This window comes from Nothoprocta perdicaria, unplaced genomic scaffold (genome assembly GCF_003342845.1).
Source record: "Nothoprocta perdicaria isolate Ctin4 unplaced genomic scaffold, notPer1 scaffold_343, whole genome shotgun sequence".
In the NCBI taxonomy this organism is placed as follows: Eukaryota; Metazoa; Chordata; class Aves; order Tinamiformes; family Tinamidae; genus Nothoprocta; species Nothoprocta perdicaria.
Genome location: NW_020455581.1, coordinates 246,357 through 265,177, shown reverse-complemented (window position 1 = coordinate 265,177; position 18,821 = coordinate 246,357). Strand labels below are relative to the sequence as shown.

The 18,821-nt window shown below is 35.4% G+C and overlaps 1 protein-coding gene across 1 annotated transcript in view; it reads right to left on the bottom strand.

Annotated features, from left to right (window-relative positions):
• LOC112951311 (adenylate kinase 9-like) overlaps window positions 1-18,821 on the bottom strand; it is a 40,318-nt gene that overhangs the window by 15,889 nt on the left and 5,608 nt on the right. Inside the window, exons 3-11 of the mRNA XM_026043966.1 lie at window positions 17,575-17,689; window positions 17,086-17,159; window positions 15,783-15,884; window positions 10,323-10,529; window positions 7,774-7,874; window positions 6,895-7,182; window positions 3,781-3,899; window positions 2,103-2,229; window positions 350-412 (exon numbers count right to left, since the gene is read on the bottom strand). Of these exons, the coding sequence (XP_025899751.1) occupies window positions 350-412; window positions 2,103-2,229; window positions 3,781-3,899; window positions 6,895-7,182; window positions 7,774-7,874; window positions 10,323-10,529; window positions 15,783-15,884; window positions 17,086-17,159; window positions 17,575-17,689 (1,196 nt within the window). The remainder of the gene's footprint in view (window positions 1-349; window positions 413-2,102; window positions 2,230-3,780; window positions 3,900-6,894; window positions 7,183-7,773; window positions 7,875-10,322; window positions 10,530-15,782; window positions 15,885-17,085; window positions 17,160-17,574; window positions 17,690-18,821) is intronic.

The following is an 18,821-nucleotide window of genomic DNA, read 5'->3' as shown; positions in this document are numbered from 1 at the left end:
CAGGTAAATAAAGGATTTGACAGAGTACTTAAAAGGCTGCCTGACCACAGCGACTGGGGCTACTCTTACAGTTATAAATTAGATATGCTAAACACATTTATAAGTATTTTGCTGATGCGGGCATCATATGAAGAATTATTTTAAAATATTTTTTAGCACTGATGAGTCATTGGTTTCTAAAACAATTTAAGCATGTCATATTATTTTGAAAAGTAGAGGTTTCTGTCAATTACATTTTTATTATTCTAAATTGCCCTTAAAACTCTGGGACTAAAAACTCTAGAAATTTTTAAGAGCTATGAATGCAAACACTTCTATAGTAAATATTTTAATTAACCCTTTTTCTTACCTCCTGCTTCTTTTTTTTCTGTTCTGCCAAAAGTTCTGCCCTTCTTCTAGCCATCTTCTTATCCTGTTAATGAAAAAAAAAACCAAGAAAATACTGGGATTTGCTAATAAAACATCTCTGAGAACTCCAAGTGGAAATCACCTTTACTGACTGAGTTTTATCCTTTTTTAGGATGAATATATAATTCAATCAACAGTGTGATAGAAAAGGCTTTAAAACTTTTGGATAATCTTCTGTACTTATGTAGACATAAGTACAGACATGATGTTCTTTTCTGCTTTATAAGTGTTTCAAGTTATAAATGCAAATGGAGAGGCAATGGGCAGGCGCATTCTCTCCCATTCAAGGCCACTGGCTGTGGAGAGGATTCTACTGTAAGTGCTGCCAACCTATTGATATCATATGGGCTTGTCCCAAACTTCCTGGCACTAACTCACTGGGGGCCAGCTGTCTGTAGGAATTCATGTTCAGGTTGTTGCWGAAAGTGCTTGTAAAGAAGTAGATCTCACTTCTGTGTGAAGTTAGGAACCTTGAAGGTGTTGCATGTGCCGACTGTAGATGTCTGCATAGAAGTTTCCCATTATTTCAAGGTAGYTGTTATATGGTGGCCTGTGTCTTAATATGTTTGTATGTTAATAAACATGGCTTTGTTCAGCTGGGAGGCTGCACAGCTGCAGTGACATGGAGAGTGTGTCTTAGTGCTCTTACATTTCTGTGCAGGCTATCACAGCTGGAAACACAGGCACATTCACTGAACGGTGCCCTGTGGCACTCACAGATCARCTCCACAGCCCATGTTCACAGCACTGCTGCGCTCGAGCTGTGGGCTTGCTGTTTTATGGCCATATTGAGTCTCTCTGCCCACTTGCCTCGCCTGGGATGTTCCAGATGTCTGGCATTCTGCCAGGATACCTGCTGTCTGGCAGCACAGCTGCTTGGCTTGGGGTGCCAGRCACCTAAAACTGCACAAATTAACTGCATTGGGCAGTGTTAATGTGGGAGAGGCTGAGCAGGAGAGGAGCTTTACAGTTCCTTCAGTGTCCATGGAAAAGCAGGGAATGCTGTGAATGTGTGAGGCTATGGCTCCTGGCTGGTTTCCCTGTGTGCTCTTTCCTGCATCAGAGATTTTAGAGATTCTAAAACCTGTGTTTCTGAAACTGCAATTAAGTAGACAGTGCTGGAAAYCTACCCTTATTTTTGCTCTCAGGTCTTTCAGTTTCTTTTTAGTTTCCATTTTTTTATAATGTGTTTCTTTCCATTTTTTCATGCGTGGAGGAAAAAGACGGTCAAGAATGTCGCTTTCTTCTACTTGAATAAAAACTGCAACATCAGGGCAGAGTCCTCKCTCTGACAAATATAGGGCTTCATCTACAGTGCGAGGGAAACCATCCAATATAAATCCAGTGGATCTGATTATTAAAAAAAAAAATCRTTATGCAATGGACACATTTCAACACAGTGAAAATAGAGTGAATCTGCAAAAATAATTTTAAACTCCTTTATTAAAGTATATTTTAATAGTAAATAAAAATAATTTCTTGCATTATTACGCTTCAGAATGCAAAAACGATTTCACTGTGTATTTATATTACTGTACCAACAAATACCCAATGAAACTTTTGATGTTTTAATGTGCTGAGATTAATTATTAAAAATTTAAATATAAGCCAAAGTAAGTTATATCTTCAATATTGTTTGTGTGACCCTTAAGCTTATACTTCTCAGACAGTGCTCTTAAACCATGTGAAGATACCCTGAATATTATTTTGGTAAAGTTTATCACAGAAAGTTTGCTGACAATGTTTTTCATAATTACTGACAATTCTTTCTCCAATACAGGATGAGAACCTCGCCACTCAGCATCACATACATCYCCTTTCCTGCAGGTATTAAAAGCAGGGCAGATACATCTAGCTCTATGGCTTCTTGGAGCTCTTTCACTCTCACGGATGAGTTGACCCATAAAGCTGAATGTTTTATTAACAAGAACTTAATATTTCTATTTATTAATGTAGGTCTTAGTATAAGATATTGTAAAACTATAGAAAACCAAAGAAAATCCAAGGAGCGGGAGAGGACGGAAGAACAGGTGGTTCTTGATGCTATAGGAAAAAAGTTTGGGGGAGGACATATGTCATGAAATGACGAAAGTTTTCCTTTACTATACAGACCTTGAGGAAATTCAATTTATATAATATGATATAACTCCTCCTGGTGGTGTCCAGTGATAGGACAAGGGGCAATGGATATAAGTTAAAATATGGGAAATTCCATCTCCATGCGAGGAGGAACTTCTTTCCTGTGAGGGTGCCAGAGCCCTGGCACAGGCTGCCCAGGGAGGCTGTGGAGTCTCCTTCTCTGGAGATCTTCCAAACGTGCCTGGATGCCGCCCTGTGCCCCGTGCTCTGGGTGTCCCTGCTGGAGCAGGGGGTTGGACTGGAGGGTCTGTAGATCCTCTAGATGCTTCCAATCTCAACCATTCCATGATTCTGTGATAATCATTTAGTATCATAATATTATGTGTCTTTTTGCCCTGGTGTCTTCTTCTAAAACTRATCTTCCTGCTTTTACACAGTTAAGAGAATGTTGTCTTCCTGGCTGTGGGCTGACAGGACAAAAGTTTATGGGAGAAGCATATTTATTACTTTTAAGGCATTTCTCATACTGCTAGTGATTGCAACCTATTGGTCAAGTTTCCAGTATCTGTATGGAAGTGAAAGGAATAGACAGGACATGGAAAGAGGCATTTTACTAGCTTAAAGTATGCATGGAAAAAGAGATTTTAACAGCTTAAAGTATGTCCTGAAAAGCCTTAAAACAGCATACTCTCTATAAGTAATTTGTCTGTTTTATTTATGCAAAAACATTCCCTATTTATTATGGCATAATAGATGTACTTTCTGATTTGAAAGAATGTCAGTTGTAGTTACATAACTGGAGCAGAACTTGTAATGAATTAACAGAAGATAACTGACTTTGTCATTCTGGAGACCACTGATATTTTGGTTTCCACCTAACATTTATAATATGTGGAAACCACATACTTACAGCTGGATTTCAGCTCTCTATATTTACCAGCTATATGAAAACATAAAACATTTATTGTCATATCTCTTCTGTCGGCCTACCAGAGCTACATGGCTGTTGCAATATAAGATGAGAAGGACCAACGATTCAAAGGATTTAACCCAGTTCAAGTGCACTTGAACTTCTGTCCAGCACTGTGTAGAGCACATAAAATATTATGTTACGATCAGCATTTCAATAAAAACAGCATACCAAAAAATAAGAATGAAAGGTGGGTCATGTTTTGTAAGAACAAGAGCATCTGAAATACTATCTGCAATAATTATTTATAACTGTGGACACAACGGATGAAACCTTTATTAAGATTAGYTAAAGAGAGAGAGAGAGAAGCTAATTACAGTTACCGGAATGGCTCTTTCCTCCACCAGTCAGGAACAATGTTATCAAGCACTTCTGGAGGCAAAGGCTCATTTTCCACTAGATTTGCTTTAATCGCTTCTTCCTCATCAGTTAGCTCTATTTCCTTGACAAAAAGAAAGTCCCCAAAAATGAAAAACACAGAGAGAAAGATTTGCATGATATATATCTATTGTTTTTTGACTGACTAAGGTTAAAAGCTGTCTGGATACTGGTTACTGTTTTCATTTCGTTTAATCCAGCAGAAACAAAACAAACTCATTTGCTATATTTTATTGTTTTACATATAAAATATCTGCTTGGCCTTTTTTTTTTTTGTGTTTTCCTCTGCTTACAGTTGGGTAATTCCCTAGAATTGAGAAAACTTTAAATCAAGATGAAGGGACAAACTGGGGACTGGCAATATCTGGAGTCTCCCTCTCCACAACTGGGGATAGCATCTGCCCATCTACCTCATCTTTTGCAAATATTAGATGTAAAAGTGGCCTCAAAAACCTTGAAAAAACATACTATAGTTTCTGCAATTGCGAACATAAAAACTACAATAAAAAATATAAAGACTACAAAAATTGCAAGATAGCATTATATAATAATGTAACTTTACAAAGTACATGCTTACACTACTAAAAGAAATCTCAAAAGTGCTCACAGGCACAATATGCTCTGCTGCCTACTCGCCTTTAATTTTTATAATTGTCCAAGCCTATGTGCCTTGGACAATTAATAATTACAATATGCAGATAGATACTTGCTCTAAAAGCTGGTCCCGAAGCACATTTGTTAGGTATGACTGTGAATATTGAGCAGTTCTGTAAATGATCTCAAATTAGATACTAAATAAAACTAAGGCCACCACCGAGTAACCCTGTTTCAATTATTTAACTGCAGTTTGTAGCAGAYGCAGTGACAAATCTGCTTCTCCAGAACAGCTCTGAACTGTTTTAACTACGCAAGGCAGAAGACCTTCTCAAAGTTCTTCCTTTCTTTCTGCACACCTTCCAACTTTTTACAGGTTCAGCTTCAACAACATATAAAGAAAACAACACATAAGCAAGAGATCTTGTGAGCTGTATCTGAGAATGTAGCTCATGAAGGGTGTTTCTTCATTAGTCTTTTAGTTTGGAATAGGAGGGTACTTTTGAAACAAATCTCCTTATCTTACCCATGCTCTGCTTCACAGTACAAAGAGGTCTTGGACTGTGTGAGCAATATTCCTTTTGCACAAAACTMAACTGGACAATGTGCTCCAGGAGGACTTCCTGCCATTAATGTGTTGCTGCAGAAAATGGCTGTTAATTCCATTGGACCAGGTTAGAGCTGGTCCAAAGAAGTTCTTAGCCTTTCGCCCTGAAATGTGTATGTTGAGGACATTTGGTCTTTAGCATTAATTTTTTTTTTACTTTCCAGATCCATCTCTAATTATCCACATAACTTGCTACCTTGTCCTCAAAGGAAATATATGTTGCTAATGACAATGGCTATTGTCGTTATTGAGATGGTCACAGAATGGCTATTATGTGATCACTGAGTAGGATACTAATGAACAGGAATAGGGAAGTGAAATGGGAAAGAGGAGCAAGCAAATCAGAGTATTCAGATACGTTTATTTCTACCATTGTCTATTTTYAGAGTGCTGTACTTTATGAGTTTTATATTTAATAATGCTACTACCTTGCAGTAACTGTTTCTTCAACACTCTTGAGGCATGGGAGGCTTTCAGCYAGGAAGATTTTCACTGGCAAACACTGCTTGTTAGAGAACACAAGAATATTGCATGTCCTTAGGATCCTGCCTCTGAGGGCATGAACAGAATAGTCTGAGCACTGTCCTCAGTTCCTTCTCTAAGCTAAATTCACATGAAAGACTGGGAGGAAGGAAGGCAGGTCCTTCAGTCCTAGATATCATCTGAATAATAAATCATTTCCTGTCAGTAGCATAGYCAGTAACTCTTTTCCTTCCTTGAATATGTGTACGTATTGTTTATGGTGTATGGTATTTTTTTTTAAAAAAAGGCCTGCCGTCTCCAGCAGATGGAAACCAGATGTTTAAATAAGGAGTTAAGAACTTCCTGTTCAACTTGGGTAATTGTGTTTGAAGTTGTCACTGCAGGAAAAATACGAGCTACACATGATCTACACATTTTCATTATCACTATTTGATAAAATATTCTGCTGAGTTAGCTTACGCTGTCATCAAATTAAATCTAGAATACAGTGAATGTATATGTAGTATAAGGTAATCCATTTACTGATAGTATATACTCTTCTGATACCATCTGCAGTTCTTTTCGTAAATCTCCAGTTTCCTTTTGTCTGATCCCATGAGAAAATTAACAGTTTATTAGACTTCTGAGTGTCTGTTCATATATTGTAAGATATGCTGGAAGAAATGCAAGAATGCATTTTTAACTTCCTGATTGTGTAGCTTTACTTCTTAAACAAATGTACTCATGAATGTGAGTGAATTCCAGTCACCAGTAACAAAATTTTATATCACAGGATATATTTTACCCTACATAAGGTTTTGTTTTGAAATCCTTCAGCAAACAGACAAAGTAAGGACAATAATACAATCTAATTACAAAACATACTATATTAAAGAGTTACTAGCTTACCCTGTTATAACACTGAAATATTTCTCATTCCTTGAGAAGGGATGATCAGACCAAAGGTTGGTAGATTCCATCCATCCTTTTTGCCCCAAAAGACTGCAGAGAGCACTGCTGGGGAACATTTTTCTAAACTCCCATGTAATTGATCTATATGCACCAGATTGAACCCATGTAAATAAAGACTTGAAGAACACTATACCTTCTCATTATTACTCTGAGCTTTGTTTTCTCTAATATCATCTTCCTTTGTCCTTTTCAGCAACTATTTGTAATTTGAATACATGTTTGTAATTCTGGGAAACATTTTGGAGAATGCTTATGACACTCAGGAGCAAATGTTGTCAGTAAGTATATTATTTTATTGGGAAAAAAAAGCATTATTTCTGATTTTTCAAGTTAACAATTTAACATAAACAAGCTAGAATTTTATTGCTATGCTGGCCTAAAAAAACATGGTTTGTGTATGGGCACAATAAAGATCAATTATTACCTGTTTGCTTTTCTTTTCAAATTCATGTTCAGCTTCAATTTTAGTTTTAGTCGCAGTCAGAGAGAAGTCTTCCAGTTCCTGTGAAAGAGCTGCTATTTTGATGTCATCTTCTTCAGGTTCATCRTCAAAATCAGGCCCAACCTTCTTTTTAGTTTTGCGTATCATTATTTCTTGCAGATATTCRTCAAACTGAATATGGAAAATGCCAATTTTATCTGCTATCCATCGTGCACAAGTAGTTTTACCTGATCCATGAGTCCCCAGTAAACACACTCTTAAGGGGGGTGCCTGTAAGGAAAAAAATCAAATATTTTATAAAATTTGGACTCTACCATGCTTTTATTAWTTTTTTTTCAATTCAAGAATATTATTAAAAAGATCACTTCAAGAACAGTCATGTAGCATTTYATGTGTTCCAGGTCCTCTAGAGCTGTTTCAAACAGACTACCTGCTCTCTGGTAATATTGAACAAATACACTACAACAGGTGTTGCCAGTAGGTAAAAATGAAAGCCTACTATACAATACTGATAAATCTACACATCTCTTACTCTTCCTTTGTTAATAAAAGAAAAAGTATTAAAATTGTGAAAATAACAATATTTGTCACTTTTTAACTGTTGCTGTTTCCCATAATTATTGTAAACGTTTAGCATGTTTCTTTTTTTCTGCTTTATGTGCATGTTTCATTCAATGTGTTAATTTTAATGTACACTGTAGAGTCATTAGGGAAGGTGCTTTATTTGCTTTGGGGACTTGYCTGATATACCTATCTCTGCTTAGAAAAAAAATCAGAAATAATAAATTACTTCAGTGAGCGATAGAAGGTAGTGACTTTTAATCTGTTGTTATCAGTCTACTTCATTTTCAAGATTCTCACCTGTATTGGTTCCTTATGAGCCACATACTCCTCAGGGTTCTCCAGAAACTTATCTCTGTTCTCAGAAGTTGAAAAATAATAAATCTTTTCTTGATATTTAGCTGCATGTTCAGAATCTCCCGGGTAAAGGACAAAATTCTCTTTCAGACTGACTGGACAAAAGTGTTTTGTATCTCCCATGTGCCTTTTCTTCTCATTCCGCTTTTCTTCTTCCTGAAAAGTTTTTGAAAAATTCCAAGAACTCTTTGAATTATGTAGAAAAACATAATATTGAATATGATGATTAAGTACTGAATCAGAAAGGCATCCTCAAAGCAATTTATACTTTAAGTGTCTTTTACTATTTCTCACATGATTTCTTTCTGTTACACACAGGTCTAGAAATGAATGACTTCTGCATTAGAATGCAAACTACCTTTCTATATCATGAAATCAGAGAGCTCCTTAGAAGATRTAATTCTAACTGCTTGAAATATCTATAATAAAAGCTTTTCTGCTCTTGTTCTTAAAATACACTTCCTTTTACTTCTAAACATGGAGAAGAAAGAAGATGTCAGAAAAGGTAATGAGCATTATGAAATCAGATCATATATCTAATTAAAATAATTTAAACATTTATTTGATGCTATTCCAGTACAGTGTGTGTATATTGCATGCTCATCAATTTTAGGGTAGGCATCTTCCAAAATAGTATTAAAATAAATGAATGGTGAAGTTAGACTTCCATTTTCATTTAATGGATGCTTGGAAATTATCAGTAGTTGAGATGAAACAGAGGACTGCACAATAAGACTTCTACTCTGCATCTTCTGATTGCTGGTTGAAGGAAACAAGGATCACCTTTGCCTTTTAWGTTTTATTGAAGAAGATGTGTAGTTCAGCATATTTTAGTGTAGGGAATAATTGGTCTCTCTCACTGACAAAGAATATGTTTCACAAATATCATTTTTTAGGAGTCTAGAAGTTTTTTTTAGGATTCCTGAGTGTGAAGGTACAGAATGTCATGTGGTTTCAGGAGGTGATCAGATAATATTTTTGGTATTTAATGCTGTTTGGCAGAAATATTTGGCTAACAATATGACTTCATTTGTCATTGCTACACATTATTTCCTRTCATCTTAAGGAAAGAGTCATAAAGAAGATCTAGTCATGTGGTTGAGTGGTAAACTGAAAGGTGAAATGTGGCATTGGGCCTGCTCTCCTAGTCATACTAACTTGGGGAGAAGTCCAGTTAGATCTAATTATATGTCTTCCTGATATCTCCTCCCTTGTTATCTTACCAAACTAACTACAATCATTGTCTCTATTAGCATGGAGTAAAGCTTCCTGCTGGAATAGGACTATTAACAGCCAGAACATAGAAATATGATGCATGTTTCTGAAGCATATGCTGGATTACACAAAATCATCTGCAAAATCTGCTTTCTCTGAGGCTGTGCTCAAACTGAAAATAAATGAGTTAAATTAAAATGTTAAATGAACAAAGCCAATATGCTTACTTCATCTTCATTTTCTTCTTCCTCAGCTTCATTTTCTTCTTCAGCTTCCAATTCAGCGGCCAGGTCTTCCGCTTCCTCATCTAAGTCTTCAGCAGATAATACCCAACCATGATACTTAAAAGGTTCTGGAAAGGGTTTCATTTTTTCAGTTTCAGTGTTCTTCATTTTTGTATGTAAAAAATACATTTTCTTTGCTCATAAAAGTAAGCGCATATATGGAAGCAATCACATCAAATGTCTATTGCATTTCCCCTACTCATAAGACAAATTGTTTTCCCGTTTGTTACATTAATATAGTGATTTCCTCCAAAMCTGAATATTTACCAGTTTGTTTTTTTAACTAGAGTATATAGATATTTTCAAGAGGTGCTCCTAGTATAAAAGGATTATACAGACRCATAAAGATATTGGCATTATGCTTGCAACAGTGTTTTTCATGTTATTAACTGGAGAAAATCTTTTAAACAAATTATTAGCCAATTTTTATTTGATTATAAGGCTAGCATAATAATCATTTTGGTTAAAAAAATASTTGCATCAGTGTAATTATAGCAAAACATATTATTAATATTATTTATCTGATACTCAAAACTGTTGGAGATTTGTGCACAGCCAAATATTTGCTGAAAAATGTTAATACTCTGAAAAACCACTCTTAAACACAATCTGTGGAGGTGGGTGGATCATTACACATCCAGAAAGACTCACTCACTTCAATGAATAYTGTACATGAGTGAACTTTCATTACACAGATAGACAGTAAAGTACTGGGAAAATGTGTGGTCAAAAAGCTTAAGGAACTACCATGTACACATTTTTATAGGTAATATATTTTWAAAAAWATATATACATTTAACTCACTATATTTTTGTATATTTAACTAGGCTGTTAGAGTCCTTTTCAGCTCACCCCCGAATGCAGTATGTTCTGCTCCCACCTGATGTGAGTGATTTAAGAACTCAATATACTCCCCACCAATACATTCATAAGGCAAGCTCCATAAAATCCTTCTGAGCAGGTTAAATGCYGATCACAGACAGAACTACTTACTTTCCATGGCCAGGACAATCTGCTCAAGCAGATTTTCTGGGCTTTGCTCAGCAATCTCTAACACAGCAACTTGAACCAGAGGTGAATCACTGATTCCTGACTCCACGGTTTGCCAGTCATGCATGAAAAGGTCAATCTTCCTTTTAACTACTTTCATTTCTGGTACATCTGGAAAACCGTCCTCTGGAAACTCAGGTAGTGTGACTTCTGAAAACCAAATTGAATTTAGAAGGCAATGCTAGTCTAAAAGATTCTACACTTAAAAATTACTTCTGTATTTTAATTGTTCTCCAATGTGGTGGGACAATTTTTGATATTCAGCTTTTTTTTTCTCTCCTTGCAATTATTCAATTACTATTTTACAAAAAGATTTTGCAAATGCCAAATTCATTATATTGCCATAGTATATATTATTGCTTYTCCAGGAAAACAGAAAAGAAACAGTTCTTTCAAAAAACCAAGCAACCAAAYAAATAATCCTTAAAAAGAATATTGGTAGTTCTTCAATTTTATTATTTTTAGTACTAATAATTTCCATTTGGATTGAGTCATCTGTTGATAATTTCCATTCTTCACAGCCAAATGAATCAGCRTAGTGAAATCACTGTGAAAGGCACTGTCCTCAAAGAAACAGATACTGCCCTTATTCATCCTTGTGAATGCAGAGAGAGTTTGCAACTGTTGACTGCTAAGTTACCTCCCCAAAAATCGGGGGGTTGCATCATATTGAAAGTGACTGTGATATCCATAGGCTTCTCTTACCCTACTGGCAAAGCCCTGCAAGCAGGAAGGGCCTCCTTGGAGTGTGATTTGTGTGATGTTCCTGCTGCAGTTTCTCAGGCATGTGTTTATGGGGCATGAATACACTCCCTTTTGCAGACCAAGGCATGTGGAGCAATGACCTATATCTATACCAGTGACCTACAAAGATCATATGCTGCTGCTATGAGGTGCTGCAGATGTGGGTGTGTGTGGAATAATTCTAAGCACCAATAATGAGAGGTAGAAGTGTAACCCATTTCTTTGAACACTAGGAATCATTCATAGGTGTACAAAGAAAATAAGAGATGGTGGATCTAATTTCCCAGCCAATACATTCCAGAATAAAGAGTGACTGTTTTTGTAAGTGACATAGTAATGTAACTATATAATAATAATAATGAAATGAGTAAATGGAAATAAAGTAAAAAAAAAATATGTATCATGGCTTCCCACATCAATAATTGCATTGAGAAACTCTCACAGAAATATTGGCCTTAATGAAGGCATTGCTGCATAACAATAACTTGTTTAATGAATAAGAGAAAGAAGAGATAATCTCATAAGATGTGCTGTGCAAAAATATAACTTGTCAACTGTCAGTTGTTTAAGATCACAAAAGTTCAAGACTATTTCCTAACACTGCCTCACAAAAACTAAACCAAAGTTAGAGATTAAAAGGATGCAGTCATCTAAATAAGAAGTTCACAGACCCAACTCATGATAAACATGAGAAAACTAGTTATGTACTACCATGCCAAAAGTGTTGATATGCTTAGTGACCAAAACCCAAGGAATGGCTGCTTCTACCATCATTCATTTTGCTGAAAAACTCAGAGGGAAATGACTCAGAACTTAATTAGAAGGGACTGACAGCAGGGCACATCAAAAGAAAATGACGAAGTTACTCATCAGTTCTTATGGCTGCATTTAGGATCTATTTGGATATTTCTAGGCCCTTAAAGTCCTAGTATAAAGATGTCCTCTTGTAGAAGAAAGCAAAGAGGTGCCTTGATAATATCACCAGCTCCTTGTTCTTGCTACATCAAGAACAGTCTCCAGCAGGCAGAAATGTGTGTGGTTGATTCTATTCCCATTCCCTGCCCACGTATCATTTTCAACACTGATTTTCTTATTTTTCCTATCATTATTCTTTTGTGTTCTGCTTAATAAGCCTGACATCACTGCCTTCAAATCCCAGCCAAAAAAGCAGTTGAGAACAATGACTTCAATGGCCTGAWATTAGTATAAGTTTTGTGGGATTTAGTGCGTCCGCAATGCTTGTCTTTTGCCAGAAATGAAGATGCCAGATTGCACTTGCACAAGGGGACAAAGTGATTTTCTACTTAGCTGTAATTTTCTCCTCCTCTTTTTGTCTGGCTTGCTTTCACTTTGAAAAAAATGGAATAGCCTTTGACACAAGCAACAACAGGTTTAACATATGCCAGTGATCTTTTAATGATTTTTCCCCAAAAGGATCATTACTACCACTTTTCCTTACGTCCTACACCTAAAAAGGAGAGAGGTAACACTAAAAAGGAAAGCCTTGATACCTTGTATATCTCATTCTGTGATTCTAAATAGGAACAACCTACCTGTTCATGTACATTCAAGTATATTGTGTAAATGCCAGAATTAATTATTTTGCATTCTGCAGCAAAGTATTCCAAATCAAACAGAAACATAGCTAGGTAAAACATGCATAAATTTGGGTAGCAGGCAACCAYGATTCCATTATAAGCACAGATTTTGAGTAAAAAAGCAAAGAGTACATTAACTAGCTTACACGAACTGTTTTTTGCACGTGTTATCCTTGGCACGTTATCACGGTAGAAATCACATGTCCTGCCTCGTGAAGCACAGACCTGTTCCAAGCAGTCGTGCATTGACGATGGAAATGTGTGCTGTCTGCATCCAGCATTTTGCAGATCATCACTTATGGTCCTGCTCTCTTAAAACCTCTCACCTCAGAGYAGATCATGAAACAAAATGAGACCTTTTTGACGAACCGTGTTTAAGAAATGATGGAGAAGCACATGCTCCAGCCTTATATCTCTACTCTAAGCACATAGTTCAATAAGATTACCTTTCCCAGAGAGTTTTCTTGCATAAGAAAAGCTGTTCAGCAGCTGTTATTGCATGCTGATGTAGGGTATTTTTTTTTAATAACTACATAGGCCTAGGTAAGCTGGAGGAACCTTTGAAAGAAGGAAAGACAACATAGAAAAACACTATTACATTCCTTATGTGAGAAGAGCGAAAAGGGTTCCTAAATGGACAAAGCAAATTCTATTTTAGTTTGGTTCAAGTATTTGAACTTCACCATGATAAAAAGATTGCCTATATGGTATTTGATTTGTTTTTAGCTGGGTTTCAGGGAAAAACAATATTGAAAATAAAATAACACAACTATACCTTTCCTATTACTTAGGAGTCTGTTATACTCTGCTTCACAGGTGATAAACCAAGAAAGAAGATTTGTAAAGGAACAACAAATACAGCCAAGAAAAAATATATTGAAARGGCAGCAATGATTAAAAATAAATGGATTCAAAAATCCAAACAAATTCTCTTCAGAGGACTCATTTATTAGTTGTCAATCCTTATAGCAGGGGTTGTATGAGACAAGCCCACACATCCCTAAATCTGCCTCTTTTCGCAGAGGATGCCTCCATGGCAGCCTCTCATATTATTTTGCTCCGTGTCTTCTTTGCTTTTACTGAGTGTAGTTACCATAGAGACAAACACTTCTCGGAGGCTTTCTGCCCCCACATTATCTGAGTGAAYTGATGTGGGAGAAAGGCTTTAATATATGTATTTTTAATGCTCTACTGGTAGTAGATAGGACTTTTCTGCACTCAGCTCATATTCAACAGTAAAAGAAGATGAAGTTTTTACTGTTCCTCTCAAAACCAGCCGAAGTAGAGACAGAGAAACCAGCAGCCAGGATGTCTTCTTCATTAACGGTTTGATAAAATAAATAAAACGTCAAATGAGAGATAACAGGGGCATTTTTATTCCCTGAAACTGATAMGTACCTCAGTCTCAACATTTTTTTTTTYYTTTYYTTTTTTTTTTTTTTTTCAAATACCCTGTGGTGTGTTTAAAACAAACTTGTTGCTAGTTACTGATGGATACATTCTGACAAAGATTTTTCAGAAAGTTCCAAAGAAATGTACTTGGTGGACAAGCTTATATCATGCGTACTGCTGTATTTAGGTATTTAGTTTGGAATAAAATGCAATTTTGTCTACAGATTAAGCTGATTCTTTCTAACATAAAGGGATTGAGGAGATGATAGAAAAAAACATTAAAATGTGTGTATTTAACAACTTGCTATTTAAAATTAAATGTTTCATGGTTAAATGATATTTATTTCTCCTTTAGACTTTAACATATTGTAAAAATGCTAAAAAATAGAATATTGAGAATTTGTATGTTAAAAACAAAAGTGGTCTATCTTTACTAAAGATGACTTGCCTCCAAAGTGCTTTTTGAGGCAAGGCCATCTTGGTATTTCTTTTCATTAACTCATGGTTCCATGCAGTTCTATGTACTGCAGAATTTTCCCTCTTACCAGAAAGATGGAAACTAGCAAGCTGTTAGCAGGACAATGGGTGACTAAGTAAGATACATGTCATATTTTGCTCCTTCATGTCCCAGTTTCAAAATCATTCATTCCCATTTTACCAAGATCTCTTGCCTCAGGGAGGGGACTAATYATTTCTGTTCTTAAATCACCACTGTGTTGCTATCACCTTAACCCACAAATACTATTTTAACAAAATAARTCTTTTAGAACATGATGCCCAATAAGTATATTTTTTTATCCATTTTCATTCAGATATTTTTGTTTCTGTATTAAATTTATAAAGAAAAATGAAGACAAGTAGCACTCAGATCAATTAATCTATTTTTAAGTGGTAGTTAACTAAATGAACATCCTTATTTCTTCCTTATTTTTTATTCAGAATATCTAGTATTTTTGTTTAATCCTCCAACTCCACATACTTTGCAGGTTAAGAGAAGACCTACTCATTATATTCATATGATTAGAGTTAGAGTAGGTCTTCTCTTAACCTGCAAAGTATGTGGAATTAGGTGAGTATGTAAATAAGGAATSGAGTATGTGGAAAGTATGTAAAATTAAAATTTAAATGATCTGTAGCACTGAGATTTGTTAAAATCATCTACAGGTATTTATRAATACTGCAATTTTCTACTGTATTTGTGAATACTGCAATGACTTGTCATTCATTTGTWATTAGTGTCACAATCTGTGAAAGTGATTCTGTTTTTTCTGATTTCACTCACTTAGCACTTCTCCTGCTCATAGATTTCTCAATAGAAAAGGTTAAAAGTTCTGAAGATAACGAGGAACACTTTTTTTTTTTCCATAGATCCCTGTACACATTTATTAGTTTGACATTTAGACTATACCTAGTAGTACTTCCTACTGGAAATATAGATGTAAATATCAGTGTAAATACCTTGTGTGTTGTTTTTAACATGAAATATAAAAATCTCTTTAATTAAAAAGCTTGACTCTGACTATCCTATTATAAACTTCTCGATAAGTAAAAGGTAAATAAGGAATGATACTCACAACTAATTTTGACATAGTAAAAACTTGCAGAAAAGGAAGGCATAGAATTAATGATACTAGCAAGTAAGGGATATTACATGTACTCCAAATCTAACCTGCAGGTTTAGATTCTTCTTTATAACCAGCAGAATCACTGGAGTGTTTCTCAGATAATTGTTTGTTTTCAGGCAGAGGTTGCTCATCATGGTCTTCAACTTCTGTGGGCACAAGTATAACCATGAATAACTTYGGCAGCACAATTCAAGGATGACAGAAGCACTACAGAAATAAAAAATATTTCTGGATCATTCTGCAAAACCTATATATGACCACCAACAAACAAAGAGTTYGCAGGTACTGAGCATTTTAGATCATAACAGCTATATAAAAAAAGAACCACAGAATCACAGAATGGTTGAGGTTGGAAGGGACCTCTAGAGATCCTCCAGTCCAACCCCCTGCTCCAGCAGGGACACCCAGAGCACGGGGCACAGGGCGGCATCCAGGCGGGTTTGGAAGATCTCCAGAGAAGGAGACTCCACAGCCTCCCTGGGCAGCCTGTGCCAGGGCTCTGGCACCCTCACAGGGRAGAAGTTCCTCCTCACACTGAGATGGAACTTTCTGGATTTCAACTTACACCCATTGCCCCTTGTCCTGTCACTGGCCACCATTGAGAAGAGTTTAGCCCCATCCTCATGAAATGTTAAAAATGTGTTGATGAGTTGATTTATGTGGAATTCGGAGGCTGCTTTTCATAGAAGTTTCAAATGTAGTCTGAGAGTGACCTTATCCTTCTGAAAATAGTACATGAGGAGTATATCAAGGACCTGCCCTTACTGTCTGAAATTTTCTAGTCCGTAAAGCATAAGTATGATTACTAAAACCATGTTTTTGGTGGTTCCCCATACAATCATATGAGAGAATGAGAGTCGTATAGAAGCATGTGAGAGAACCATATAAAGAAACATTACGAAATATGTTCAAAGGATGACAGAAGTTATTTTATCCACAATAACAAAAATACCGTTTGAGACAACAAATGGCTTCTTAATCACTGAGAAACAACCAAAGTACTGTGGTGTGAGGAAAGAATCGAATTACCTCCCACAATATATGATATGCTGAAATAACAACCCAGTAGATCTTGAAAAAGCTAATTAATAATTTCATATATTTCATGGTCAACAATCAATAAATAATTCAGTCCAGTTGGAATACAAGAGTCCATGGATAAACATGAGTTGGTGATCAACAGTGAAAGAATTCTGAGGATGATGCAGTGAAAAAGATAAAAGTGTTCAGGAAAACTAAAACTATACAGAGAAAAGTTTTTAGAAAAACTAAAATCTGCTTAAAAATCAGATTGTTAAACAATTTGAAATACATTATAAGATAAAATATAGGTCAAATGGTACTTGCCTTCACCTTTCTCCTCAGCAGCCTCTAGAGATTTCTCCTCTTCCTCCAGTTTCAGTATCTCTTGAATTTCTCTTCTGTAATTAGAAGATAATTCATCTTAAGATCTGTAATATTACCACTGAAGCAAGTGGCAAATGCATTAAAAGTAAGAAAAAATATGGAAAAAAAAGCACTGTTGAGAATTGAAATAAAATTTGGTTTGTACCACACAGAAGCTGAAAATATTTTATCCTCCTAAATGTTATTGTATCATAAAAAAGCCTGGGGCTGATGAACACATATTAGCTAGAAAATCTTCTGTCACCAAAGACTGTTCTGAATGAGATACTCTTAAAGTTAAAATACATGGGATTATTTCATATATATCAGAACGAGTCTTAATGTACTTTTCTGTATACTTATGTTGGTTGATATCTCCTATCCTTAAAGCAAAGTAAGGCTAGTTTTTTTGAGATCATATTAAGTACTCTGATATTTACTGTATTTTACCTTTCTTCTTCTTCTTCTTCTTTCTCTTTTAATGCTTCCTCTCTTAGTCTTTTCAAAATCTTAGCATTAATTTCATCCTTATTTGCCAAGTAGAGTCTGTGCAGTAAAAAAGCTCCTGTAATACAGTTATATAACAATACTAGATTTTATACAGCTGCATAAAACTAAAATTGAGATATGAAAATGATTTGAACACCATTACATCTTACATCTTACATTTTCTTTACGTGATCTGTTACTTTGGCATTTATTCTGTGTCTCTAAAGAAAACTGAAGAAACAAAATAAAAATATAAGACTATACATATCTACACTGCTGCAGCAAGTTGACTAAATGGAATTCTGTGGATTTATTTACTTTTGCAAATAGTTCTACACTATATGACTTTTTGTCTGTACTCTGTTTAAAGCAGTGGAATTATATTAGTTTAGGCTAACTCAGGGAGTGGAGTAGAAAGTAATGACTCAGAGCACTTTGAAAAATGTAAATTACAGAACAACAACATTATTTAAGAAATAAAAGTGTGAAGCAAAGAATTAACAAAATTGGCAAATAAAAACAAAGAATAAAATAAAACAAAATGTCTAAATTCAAGGAAGCACAGCCATAAGACAGAAGTTACACCTTTAGCCACTCTTCAAAGGAATATTATAATCTTGCCTCCTCCACCTTACCTTGCTTATCCTCATACTCATTCCTCCCATGCCTCATATGGTTACTATAATCAACTCGTATAAAATATATTTTTATCTGTAATTGAGCTGTGATAAACAAGGTAGTTAATTGCTAGGAACATCAAGCTGCTGTTGATTCAAGGCAGAGGACATTTTTGTGTGAATAGTACAGATTTTTTTATTCTTTTGATTAACATATTTTTGAAAGAGGGAAGCTGAATGGAGGGATTTTTTTCTAAACACAGTTTGTAAAGAAGTCATTTTAGGTAATTCTGCCTGGGCATTCTTCTGCAAGAAAAGCTGTGAGTGCTTTCATTGGATCTGACTAGTGGACCAGATGTGCACTTCTCTATCATGTTCTTTCTCACAGTGCTATTAAAAAAGTGTTGAAGTGTTTTTTTTTTTTTTTCATTATTATTATTGATCTAGAAGGGGCACATTTATTTATTTTTAATTGATTTACTTGGGTACCAGTGGTTTATCACTGAGAGGATCTGACATTGTTTCATCTGATGAAGGATTTCTGTGTGCCTTTACCAAATTACTCCCATAACATCCTTATAGGCAAGCTTA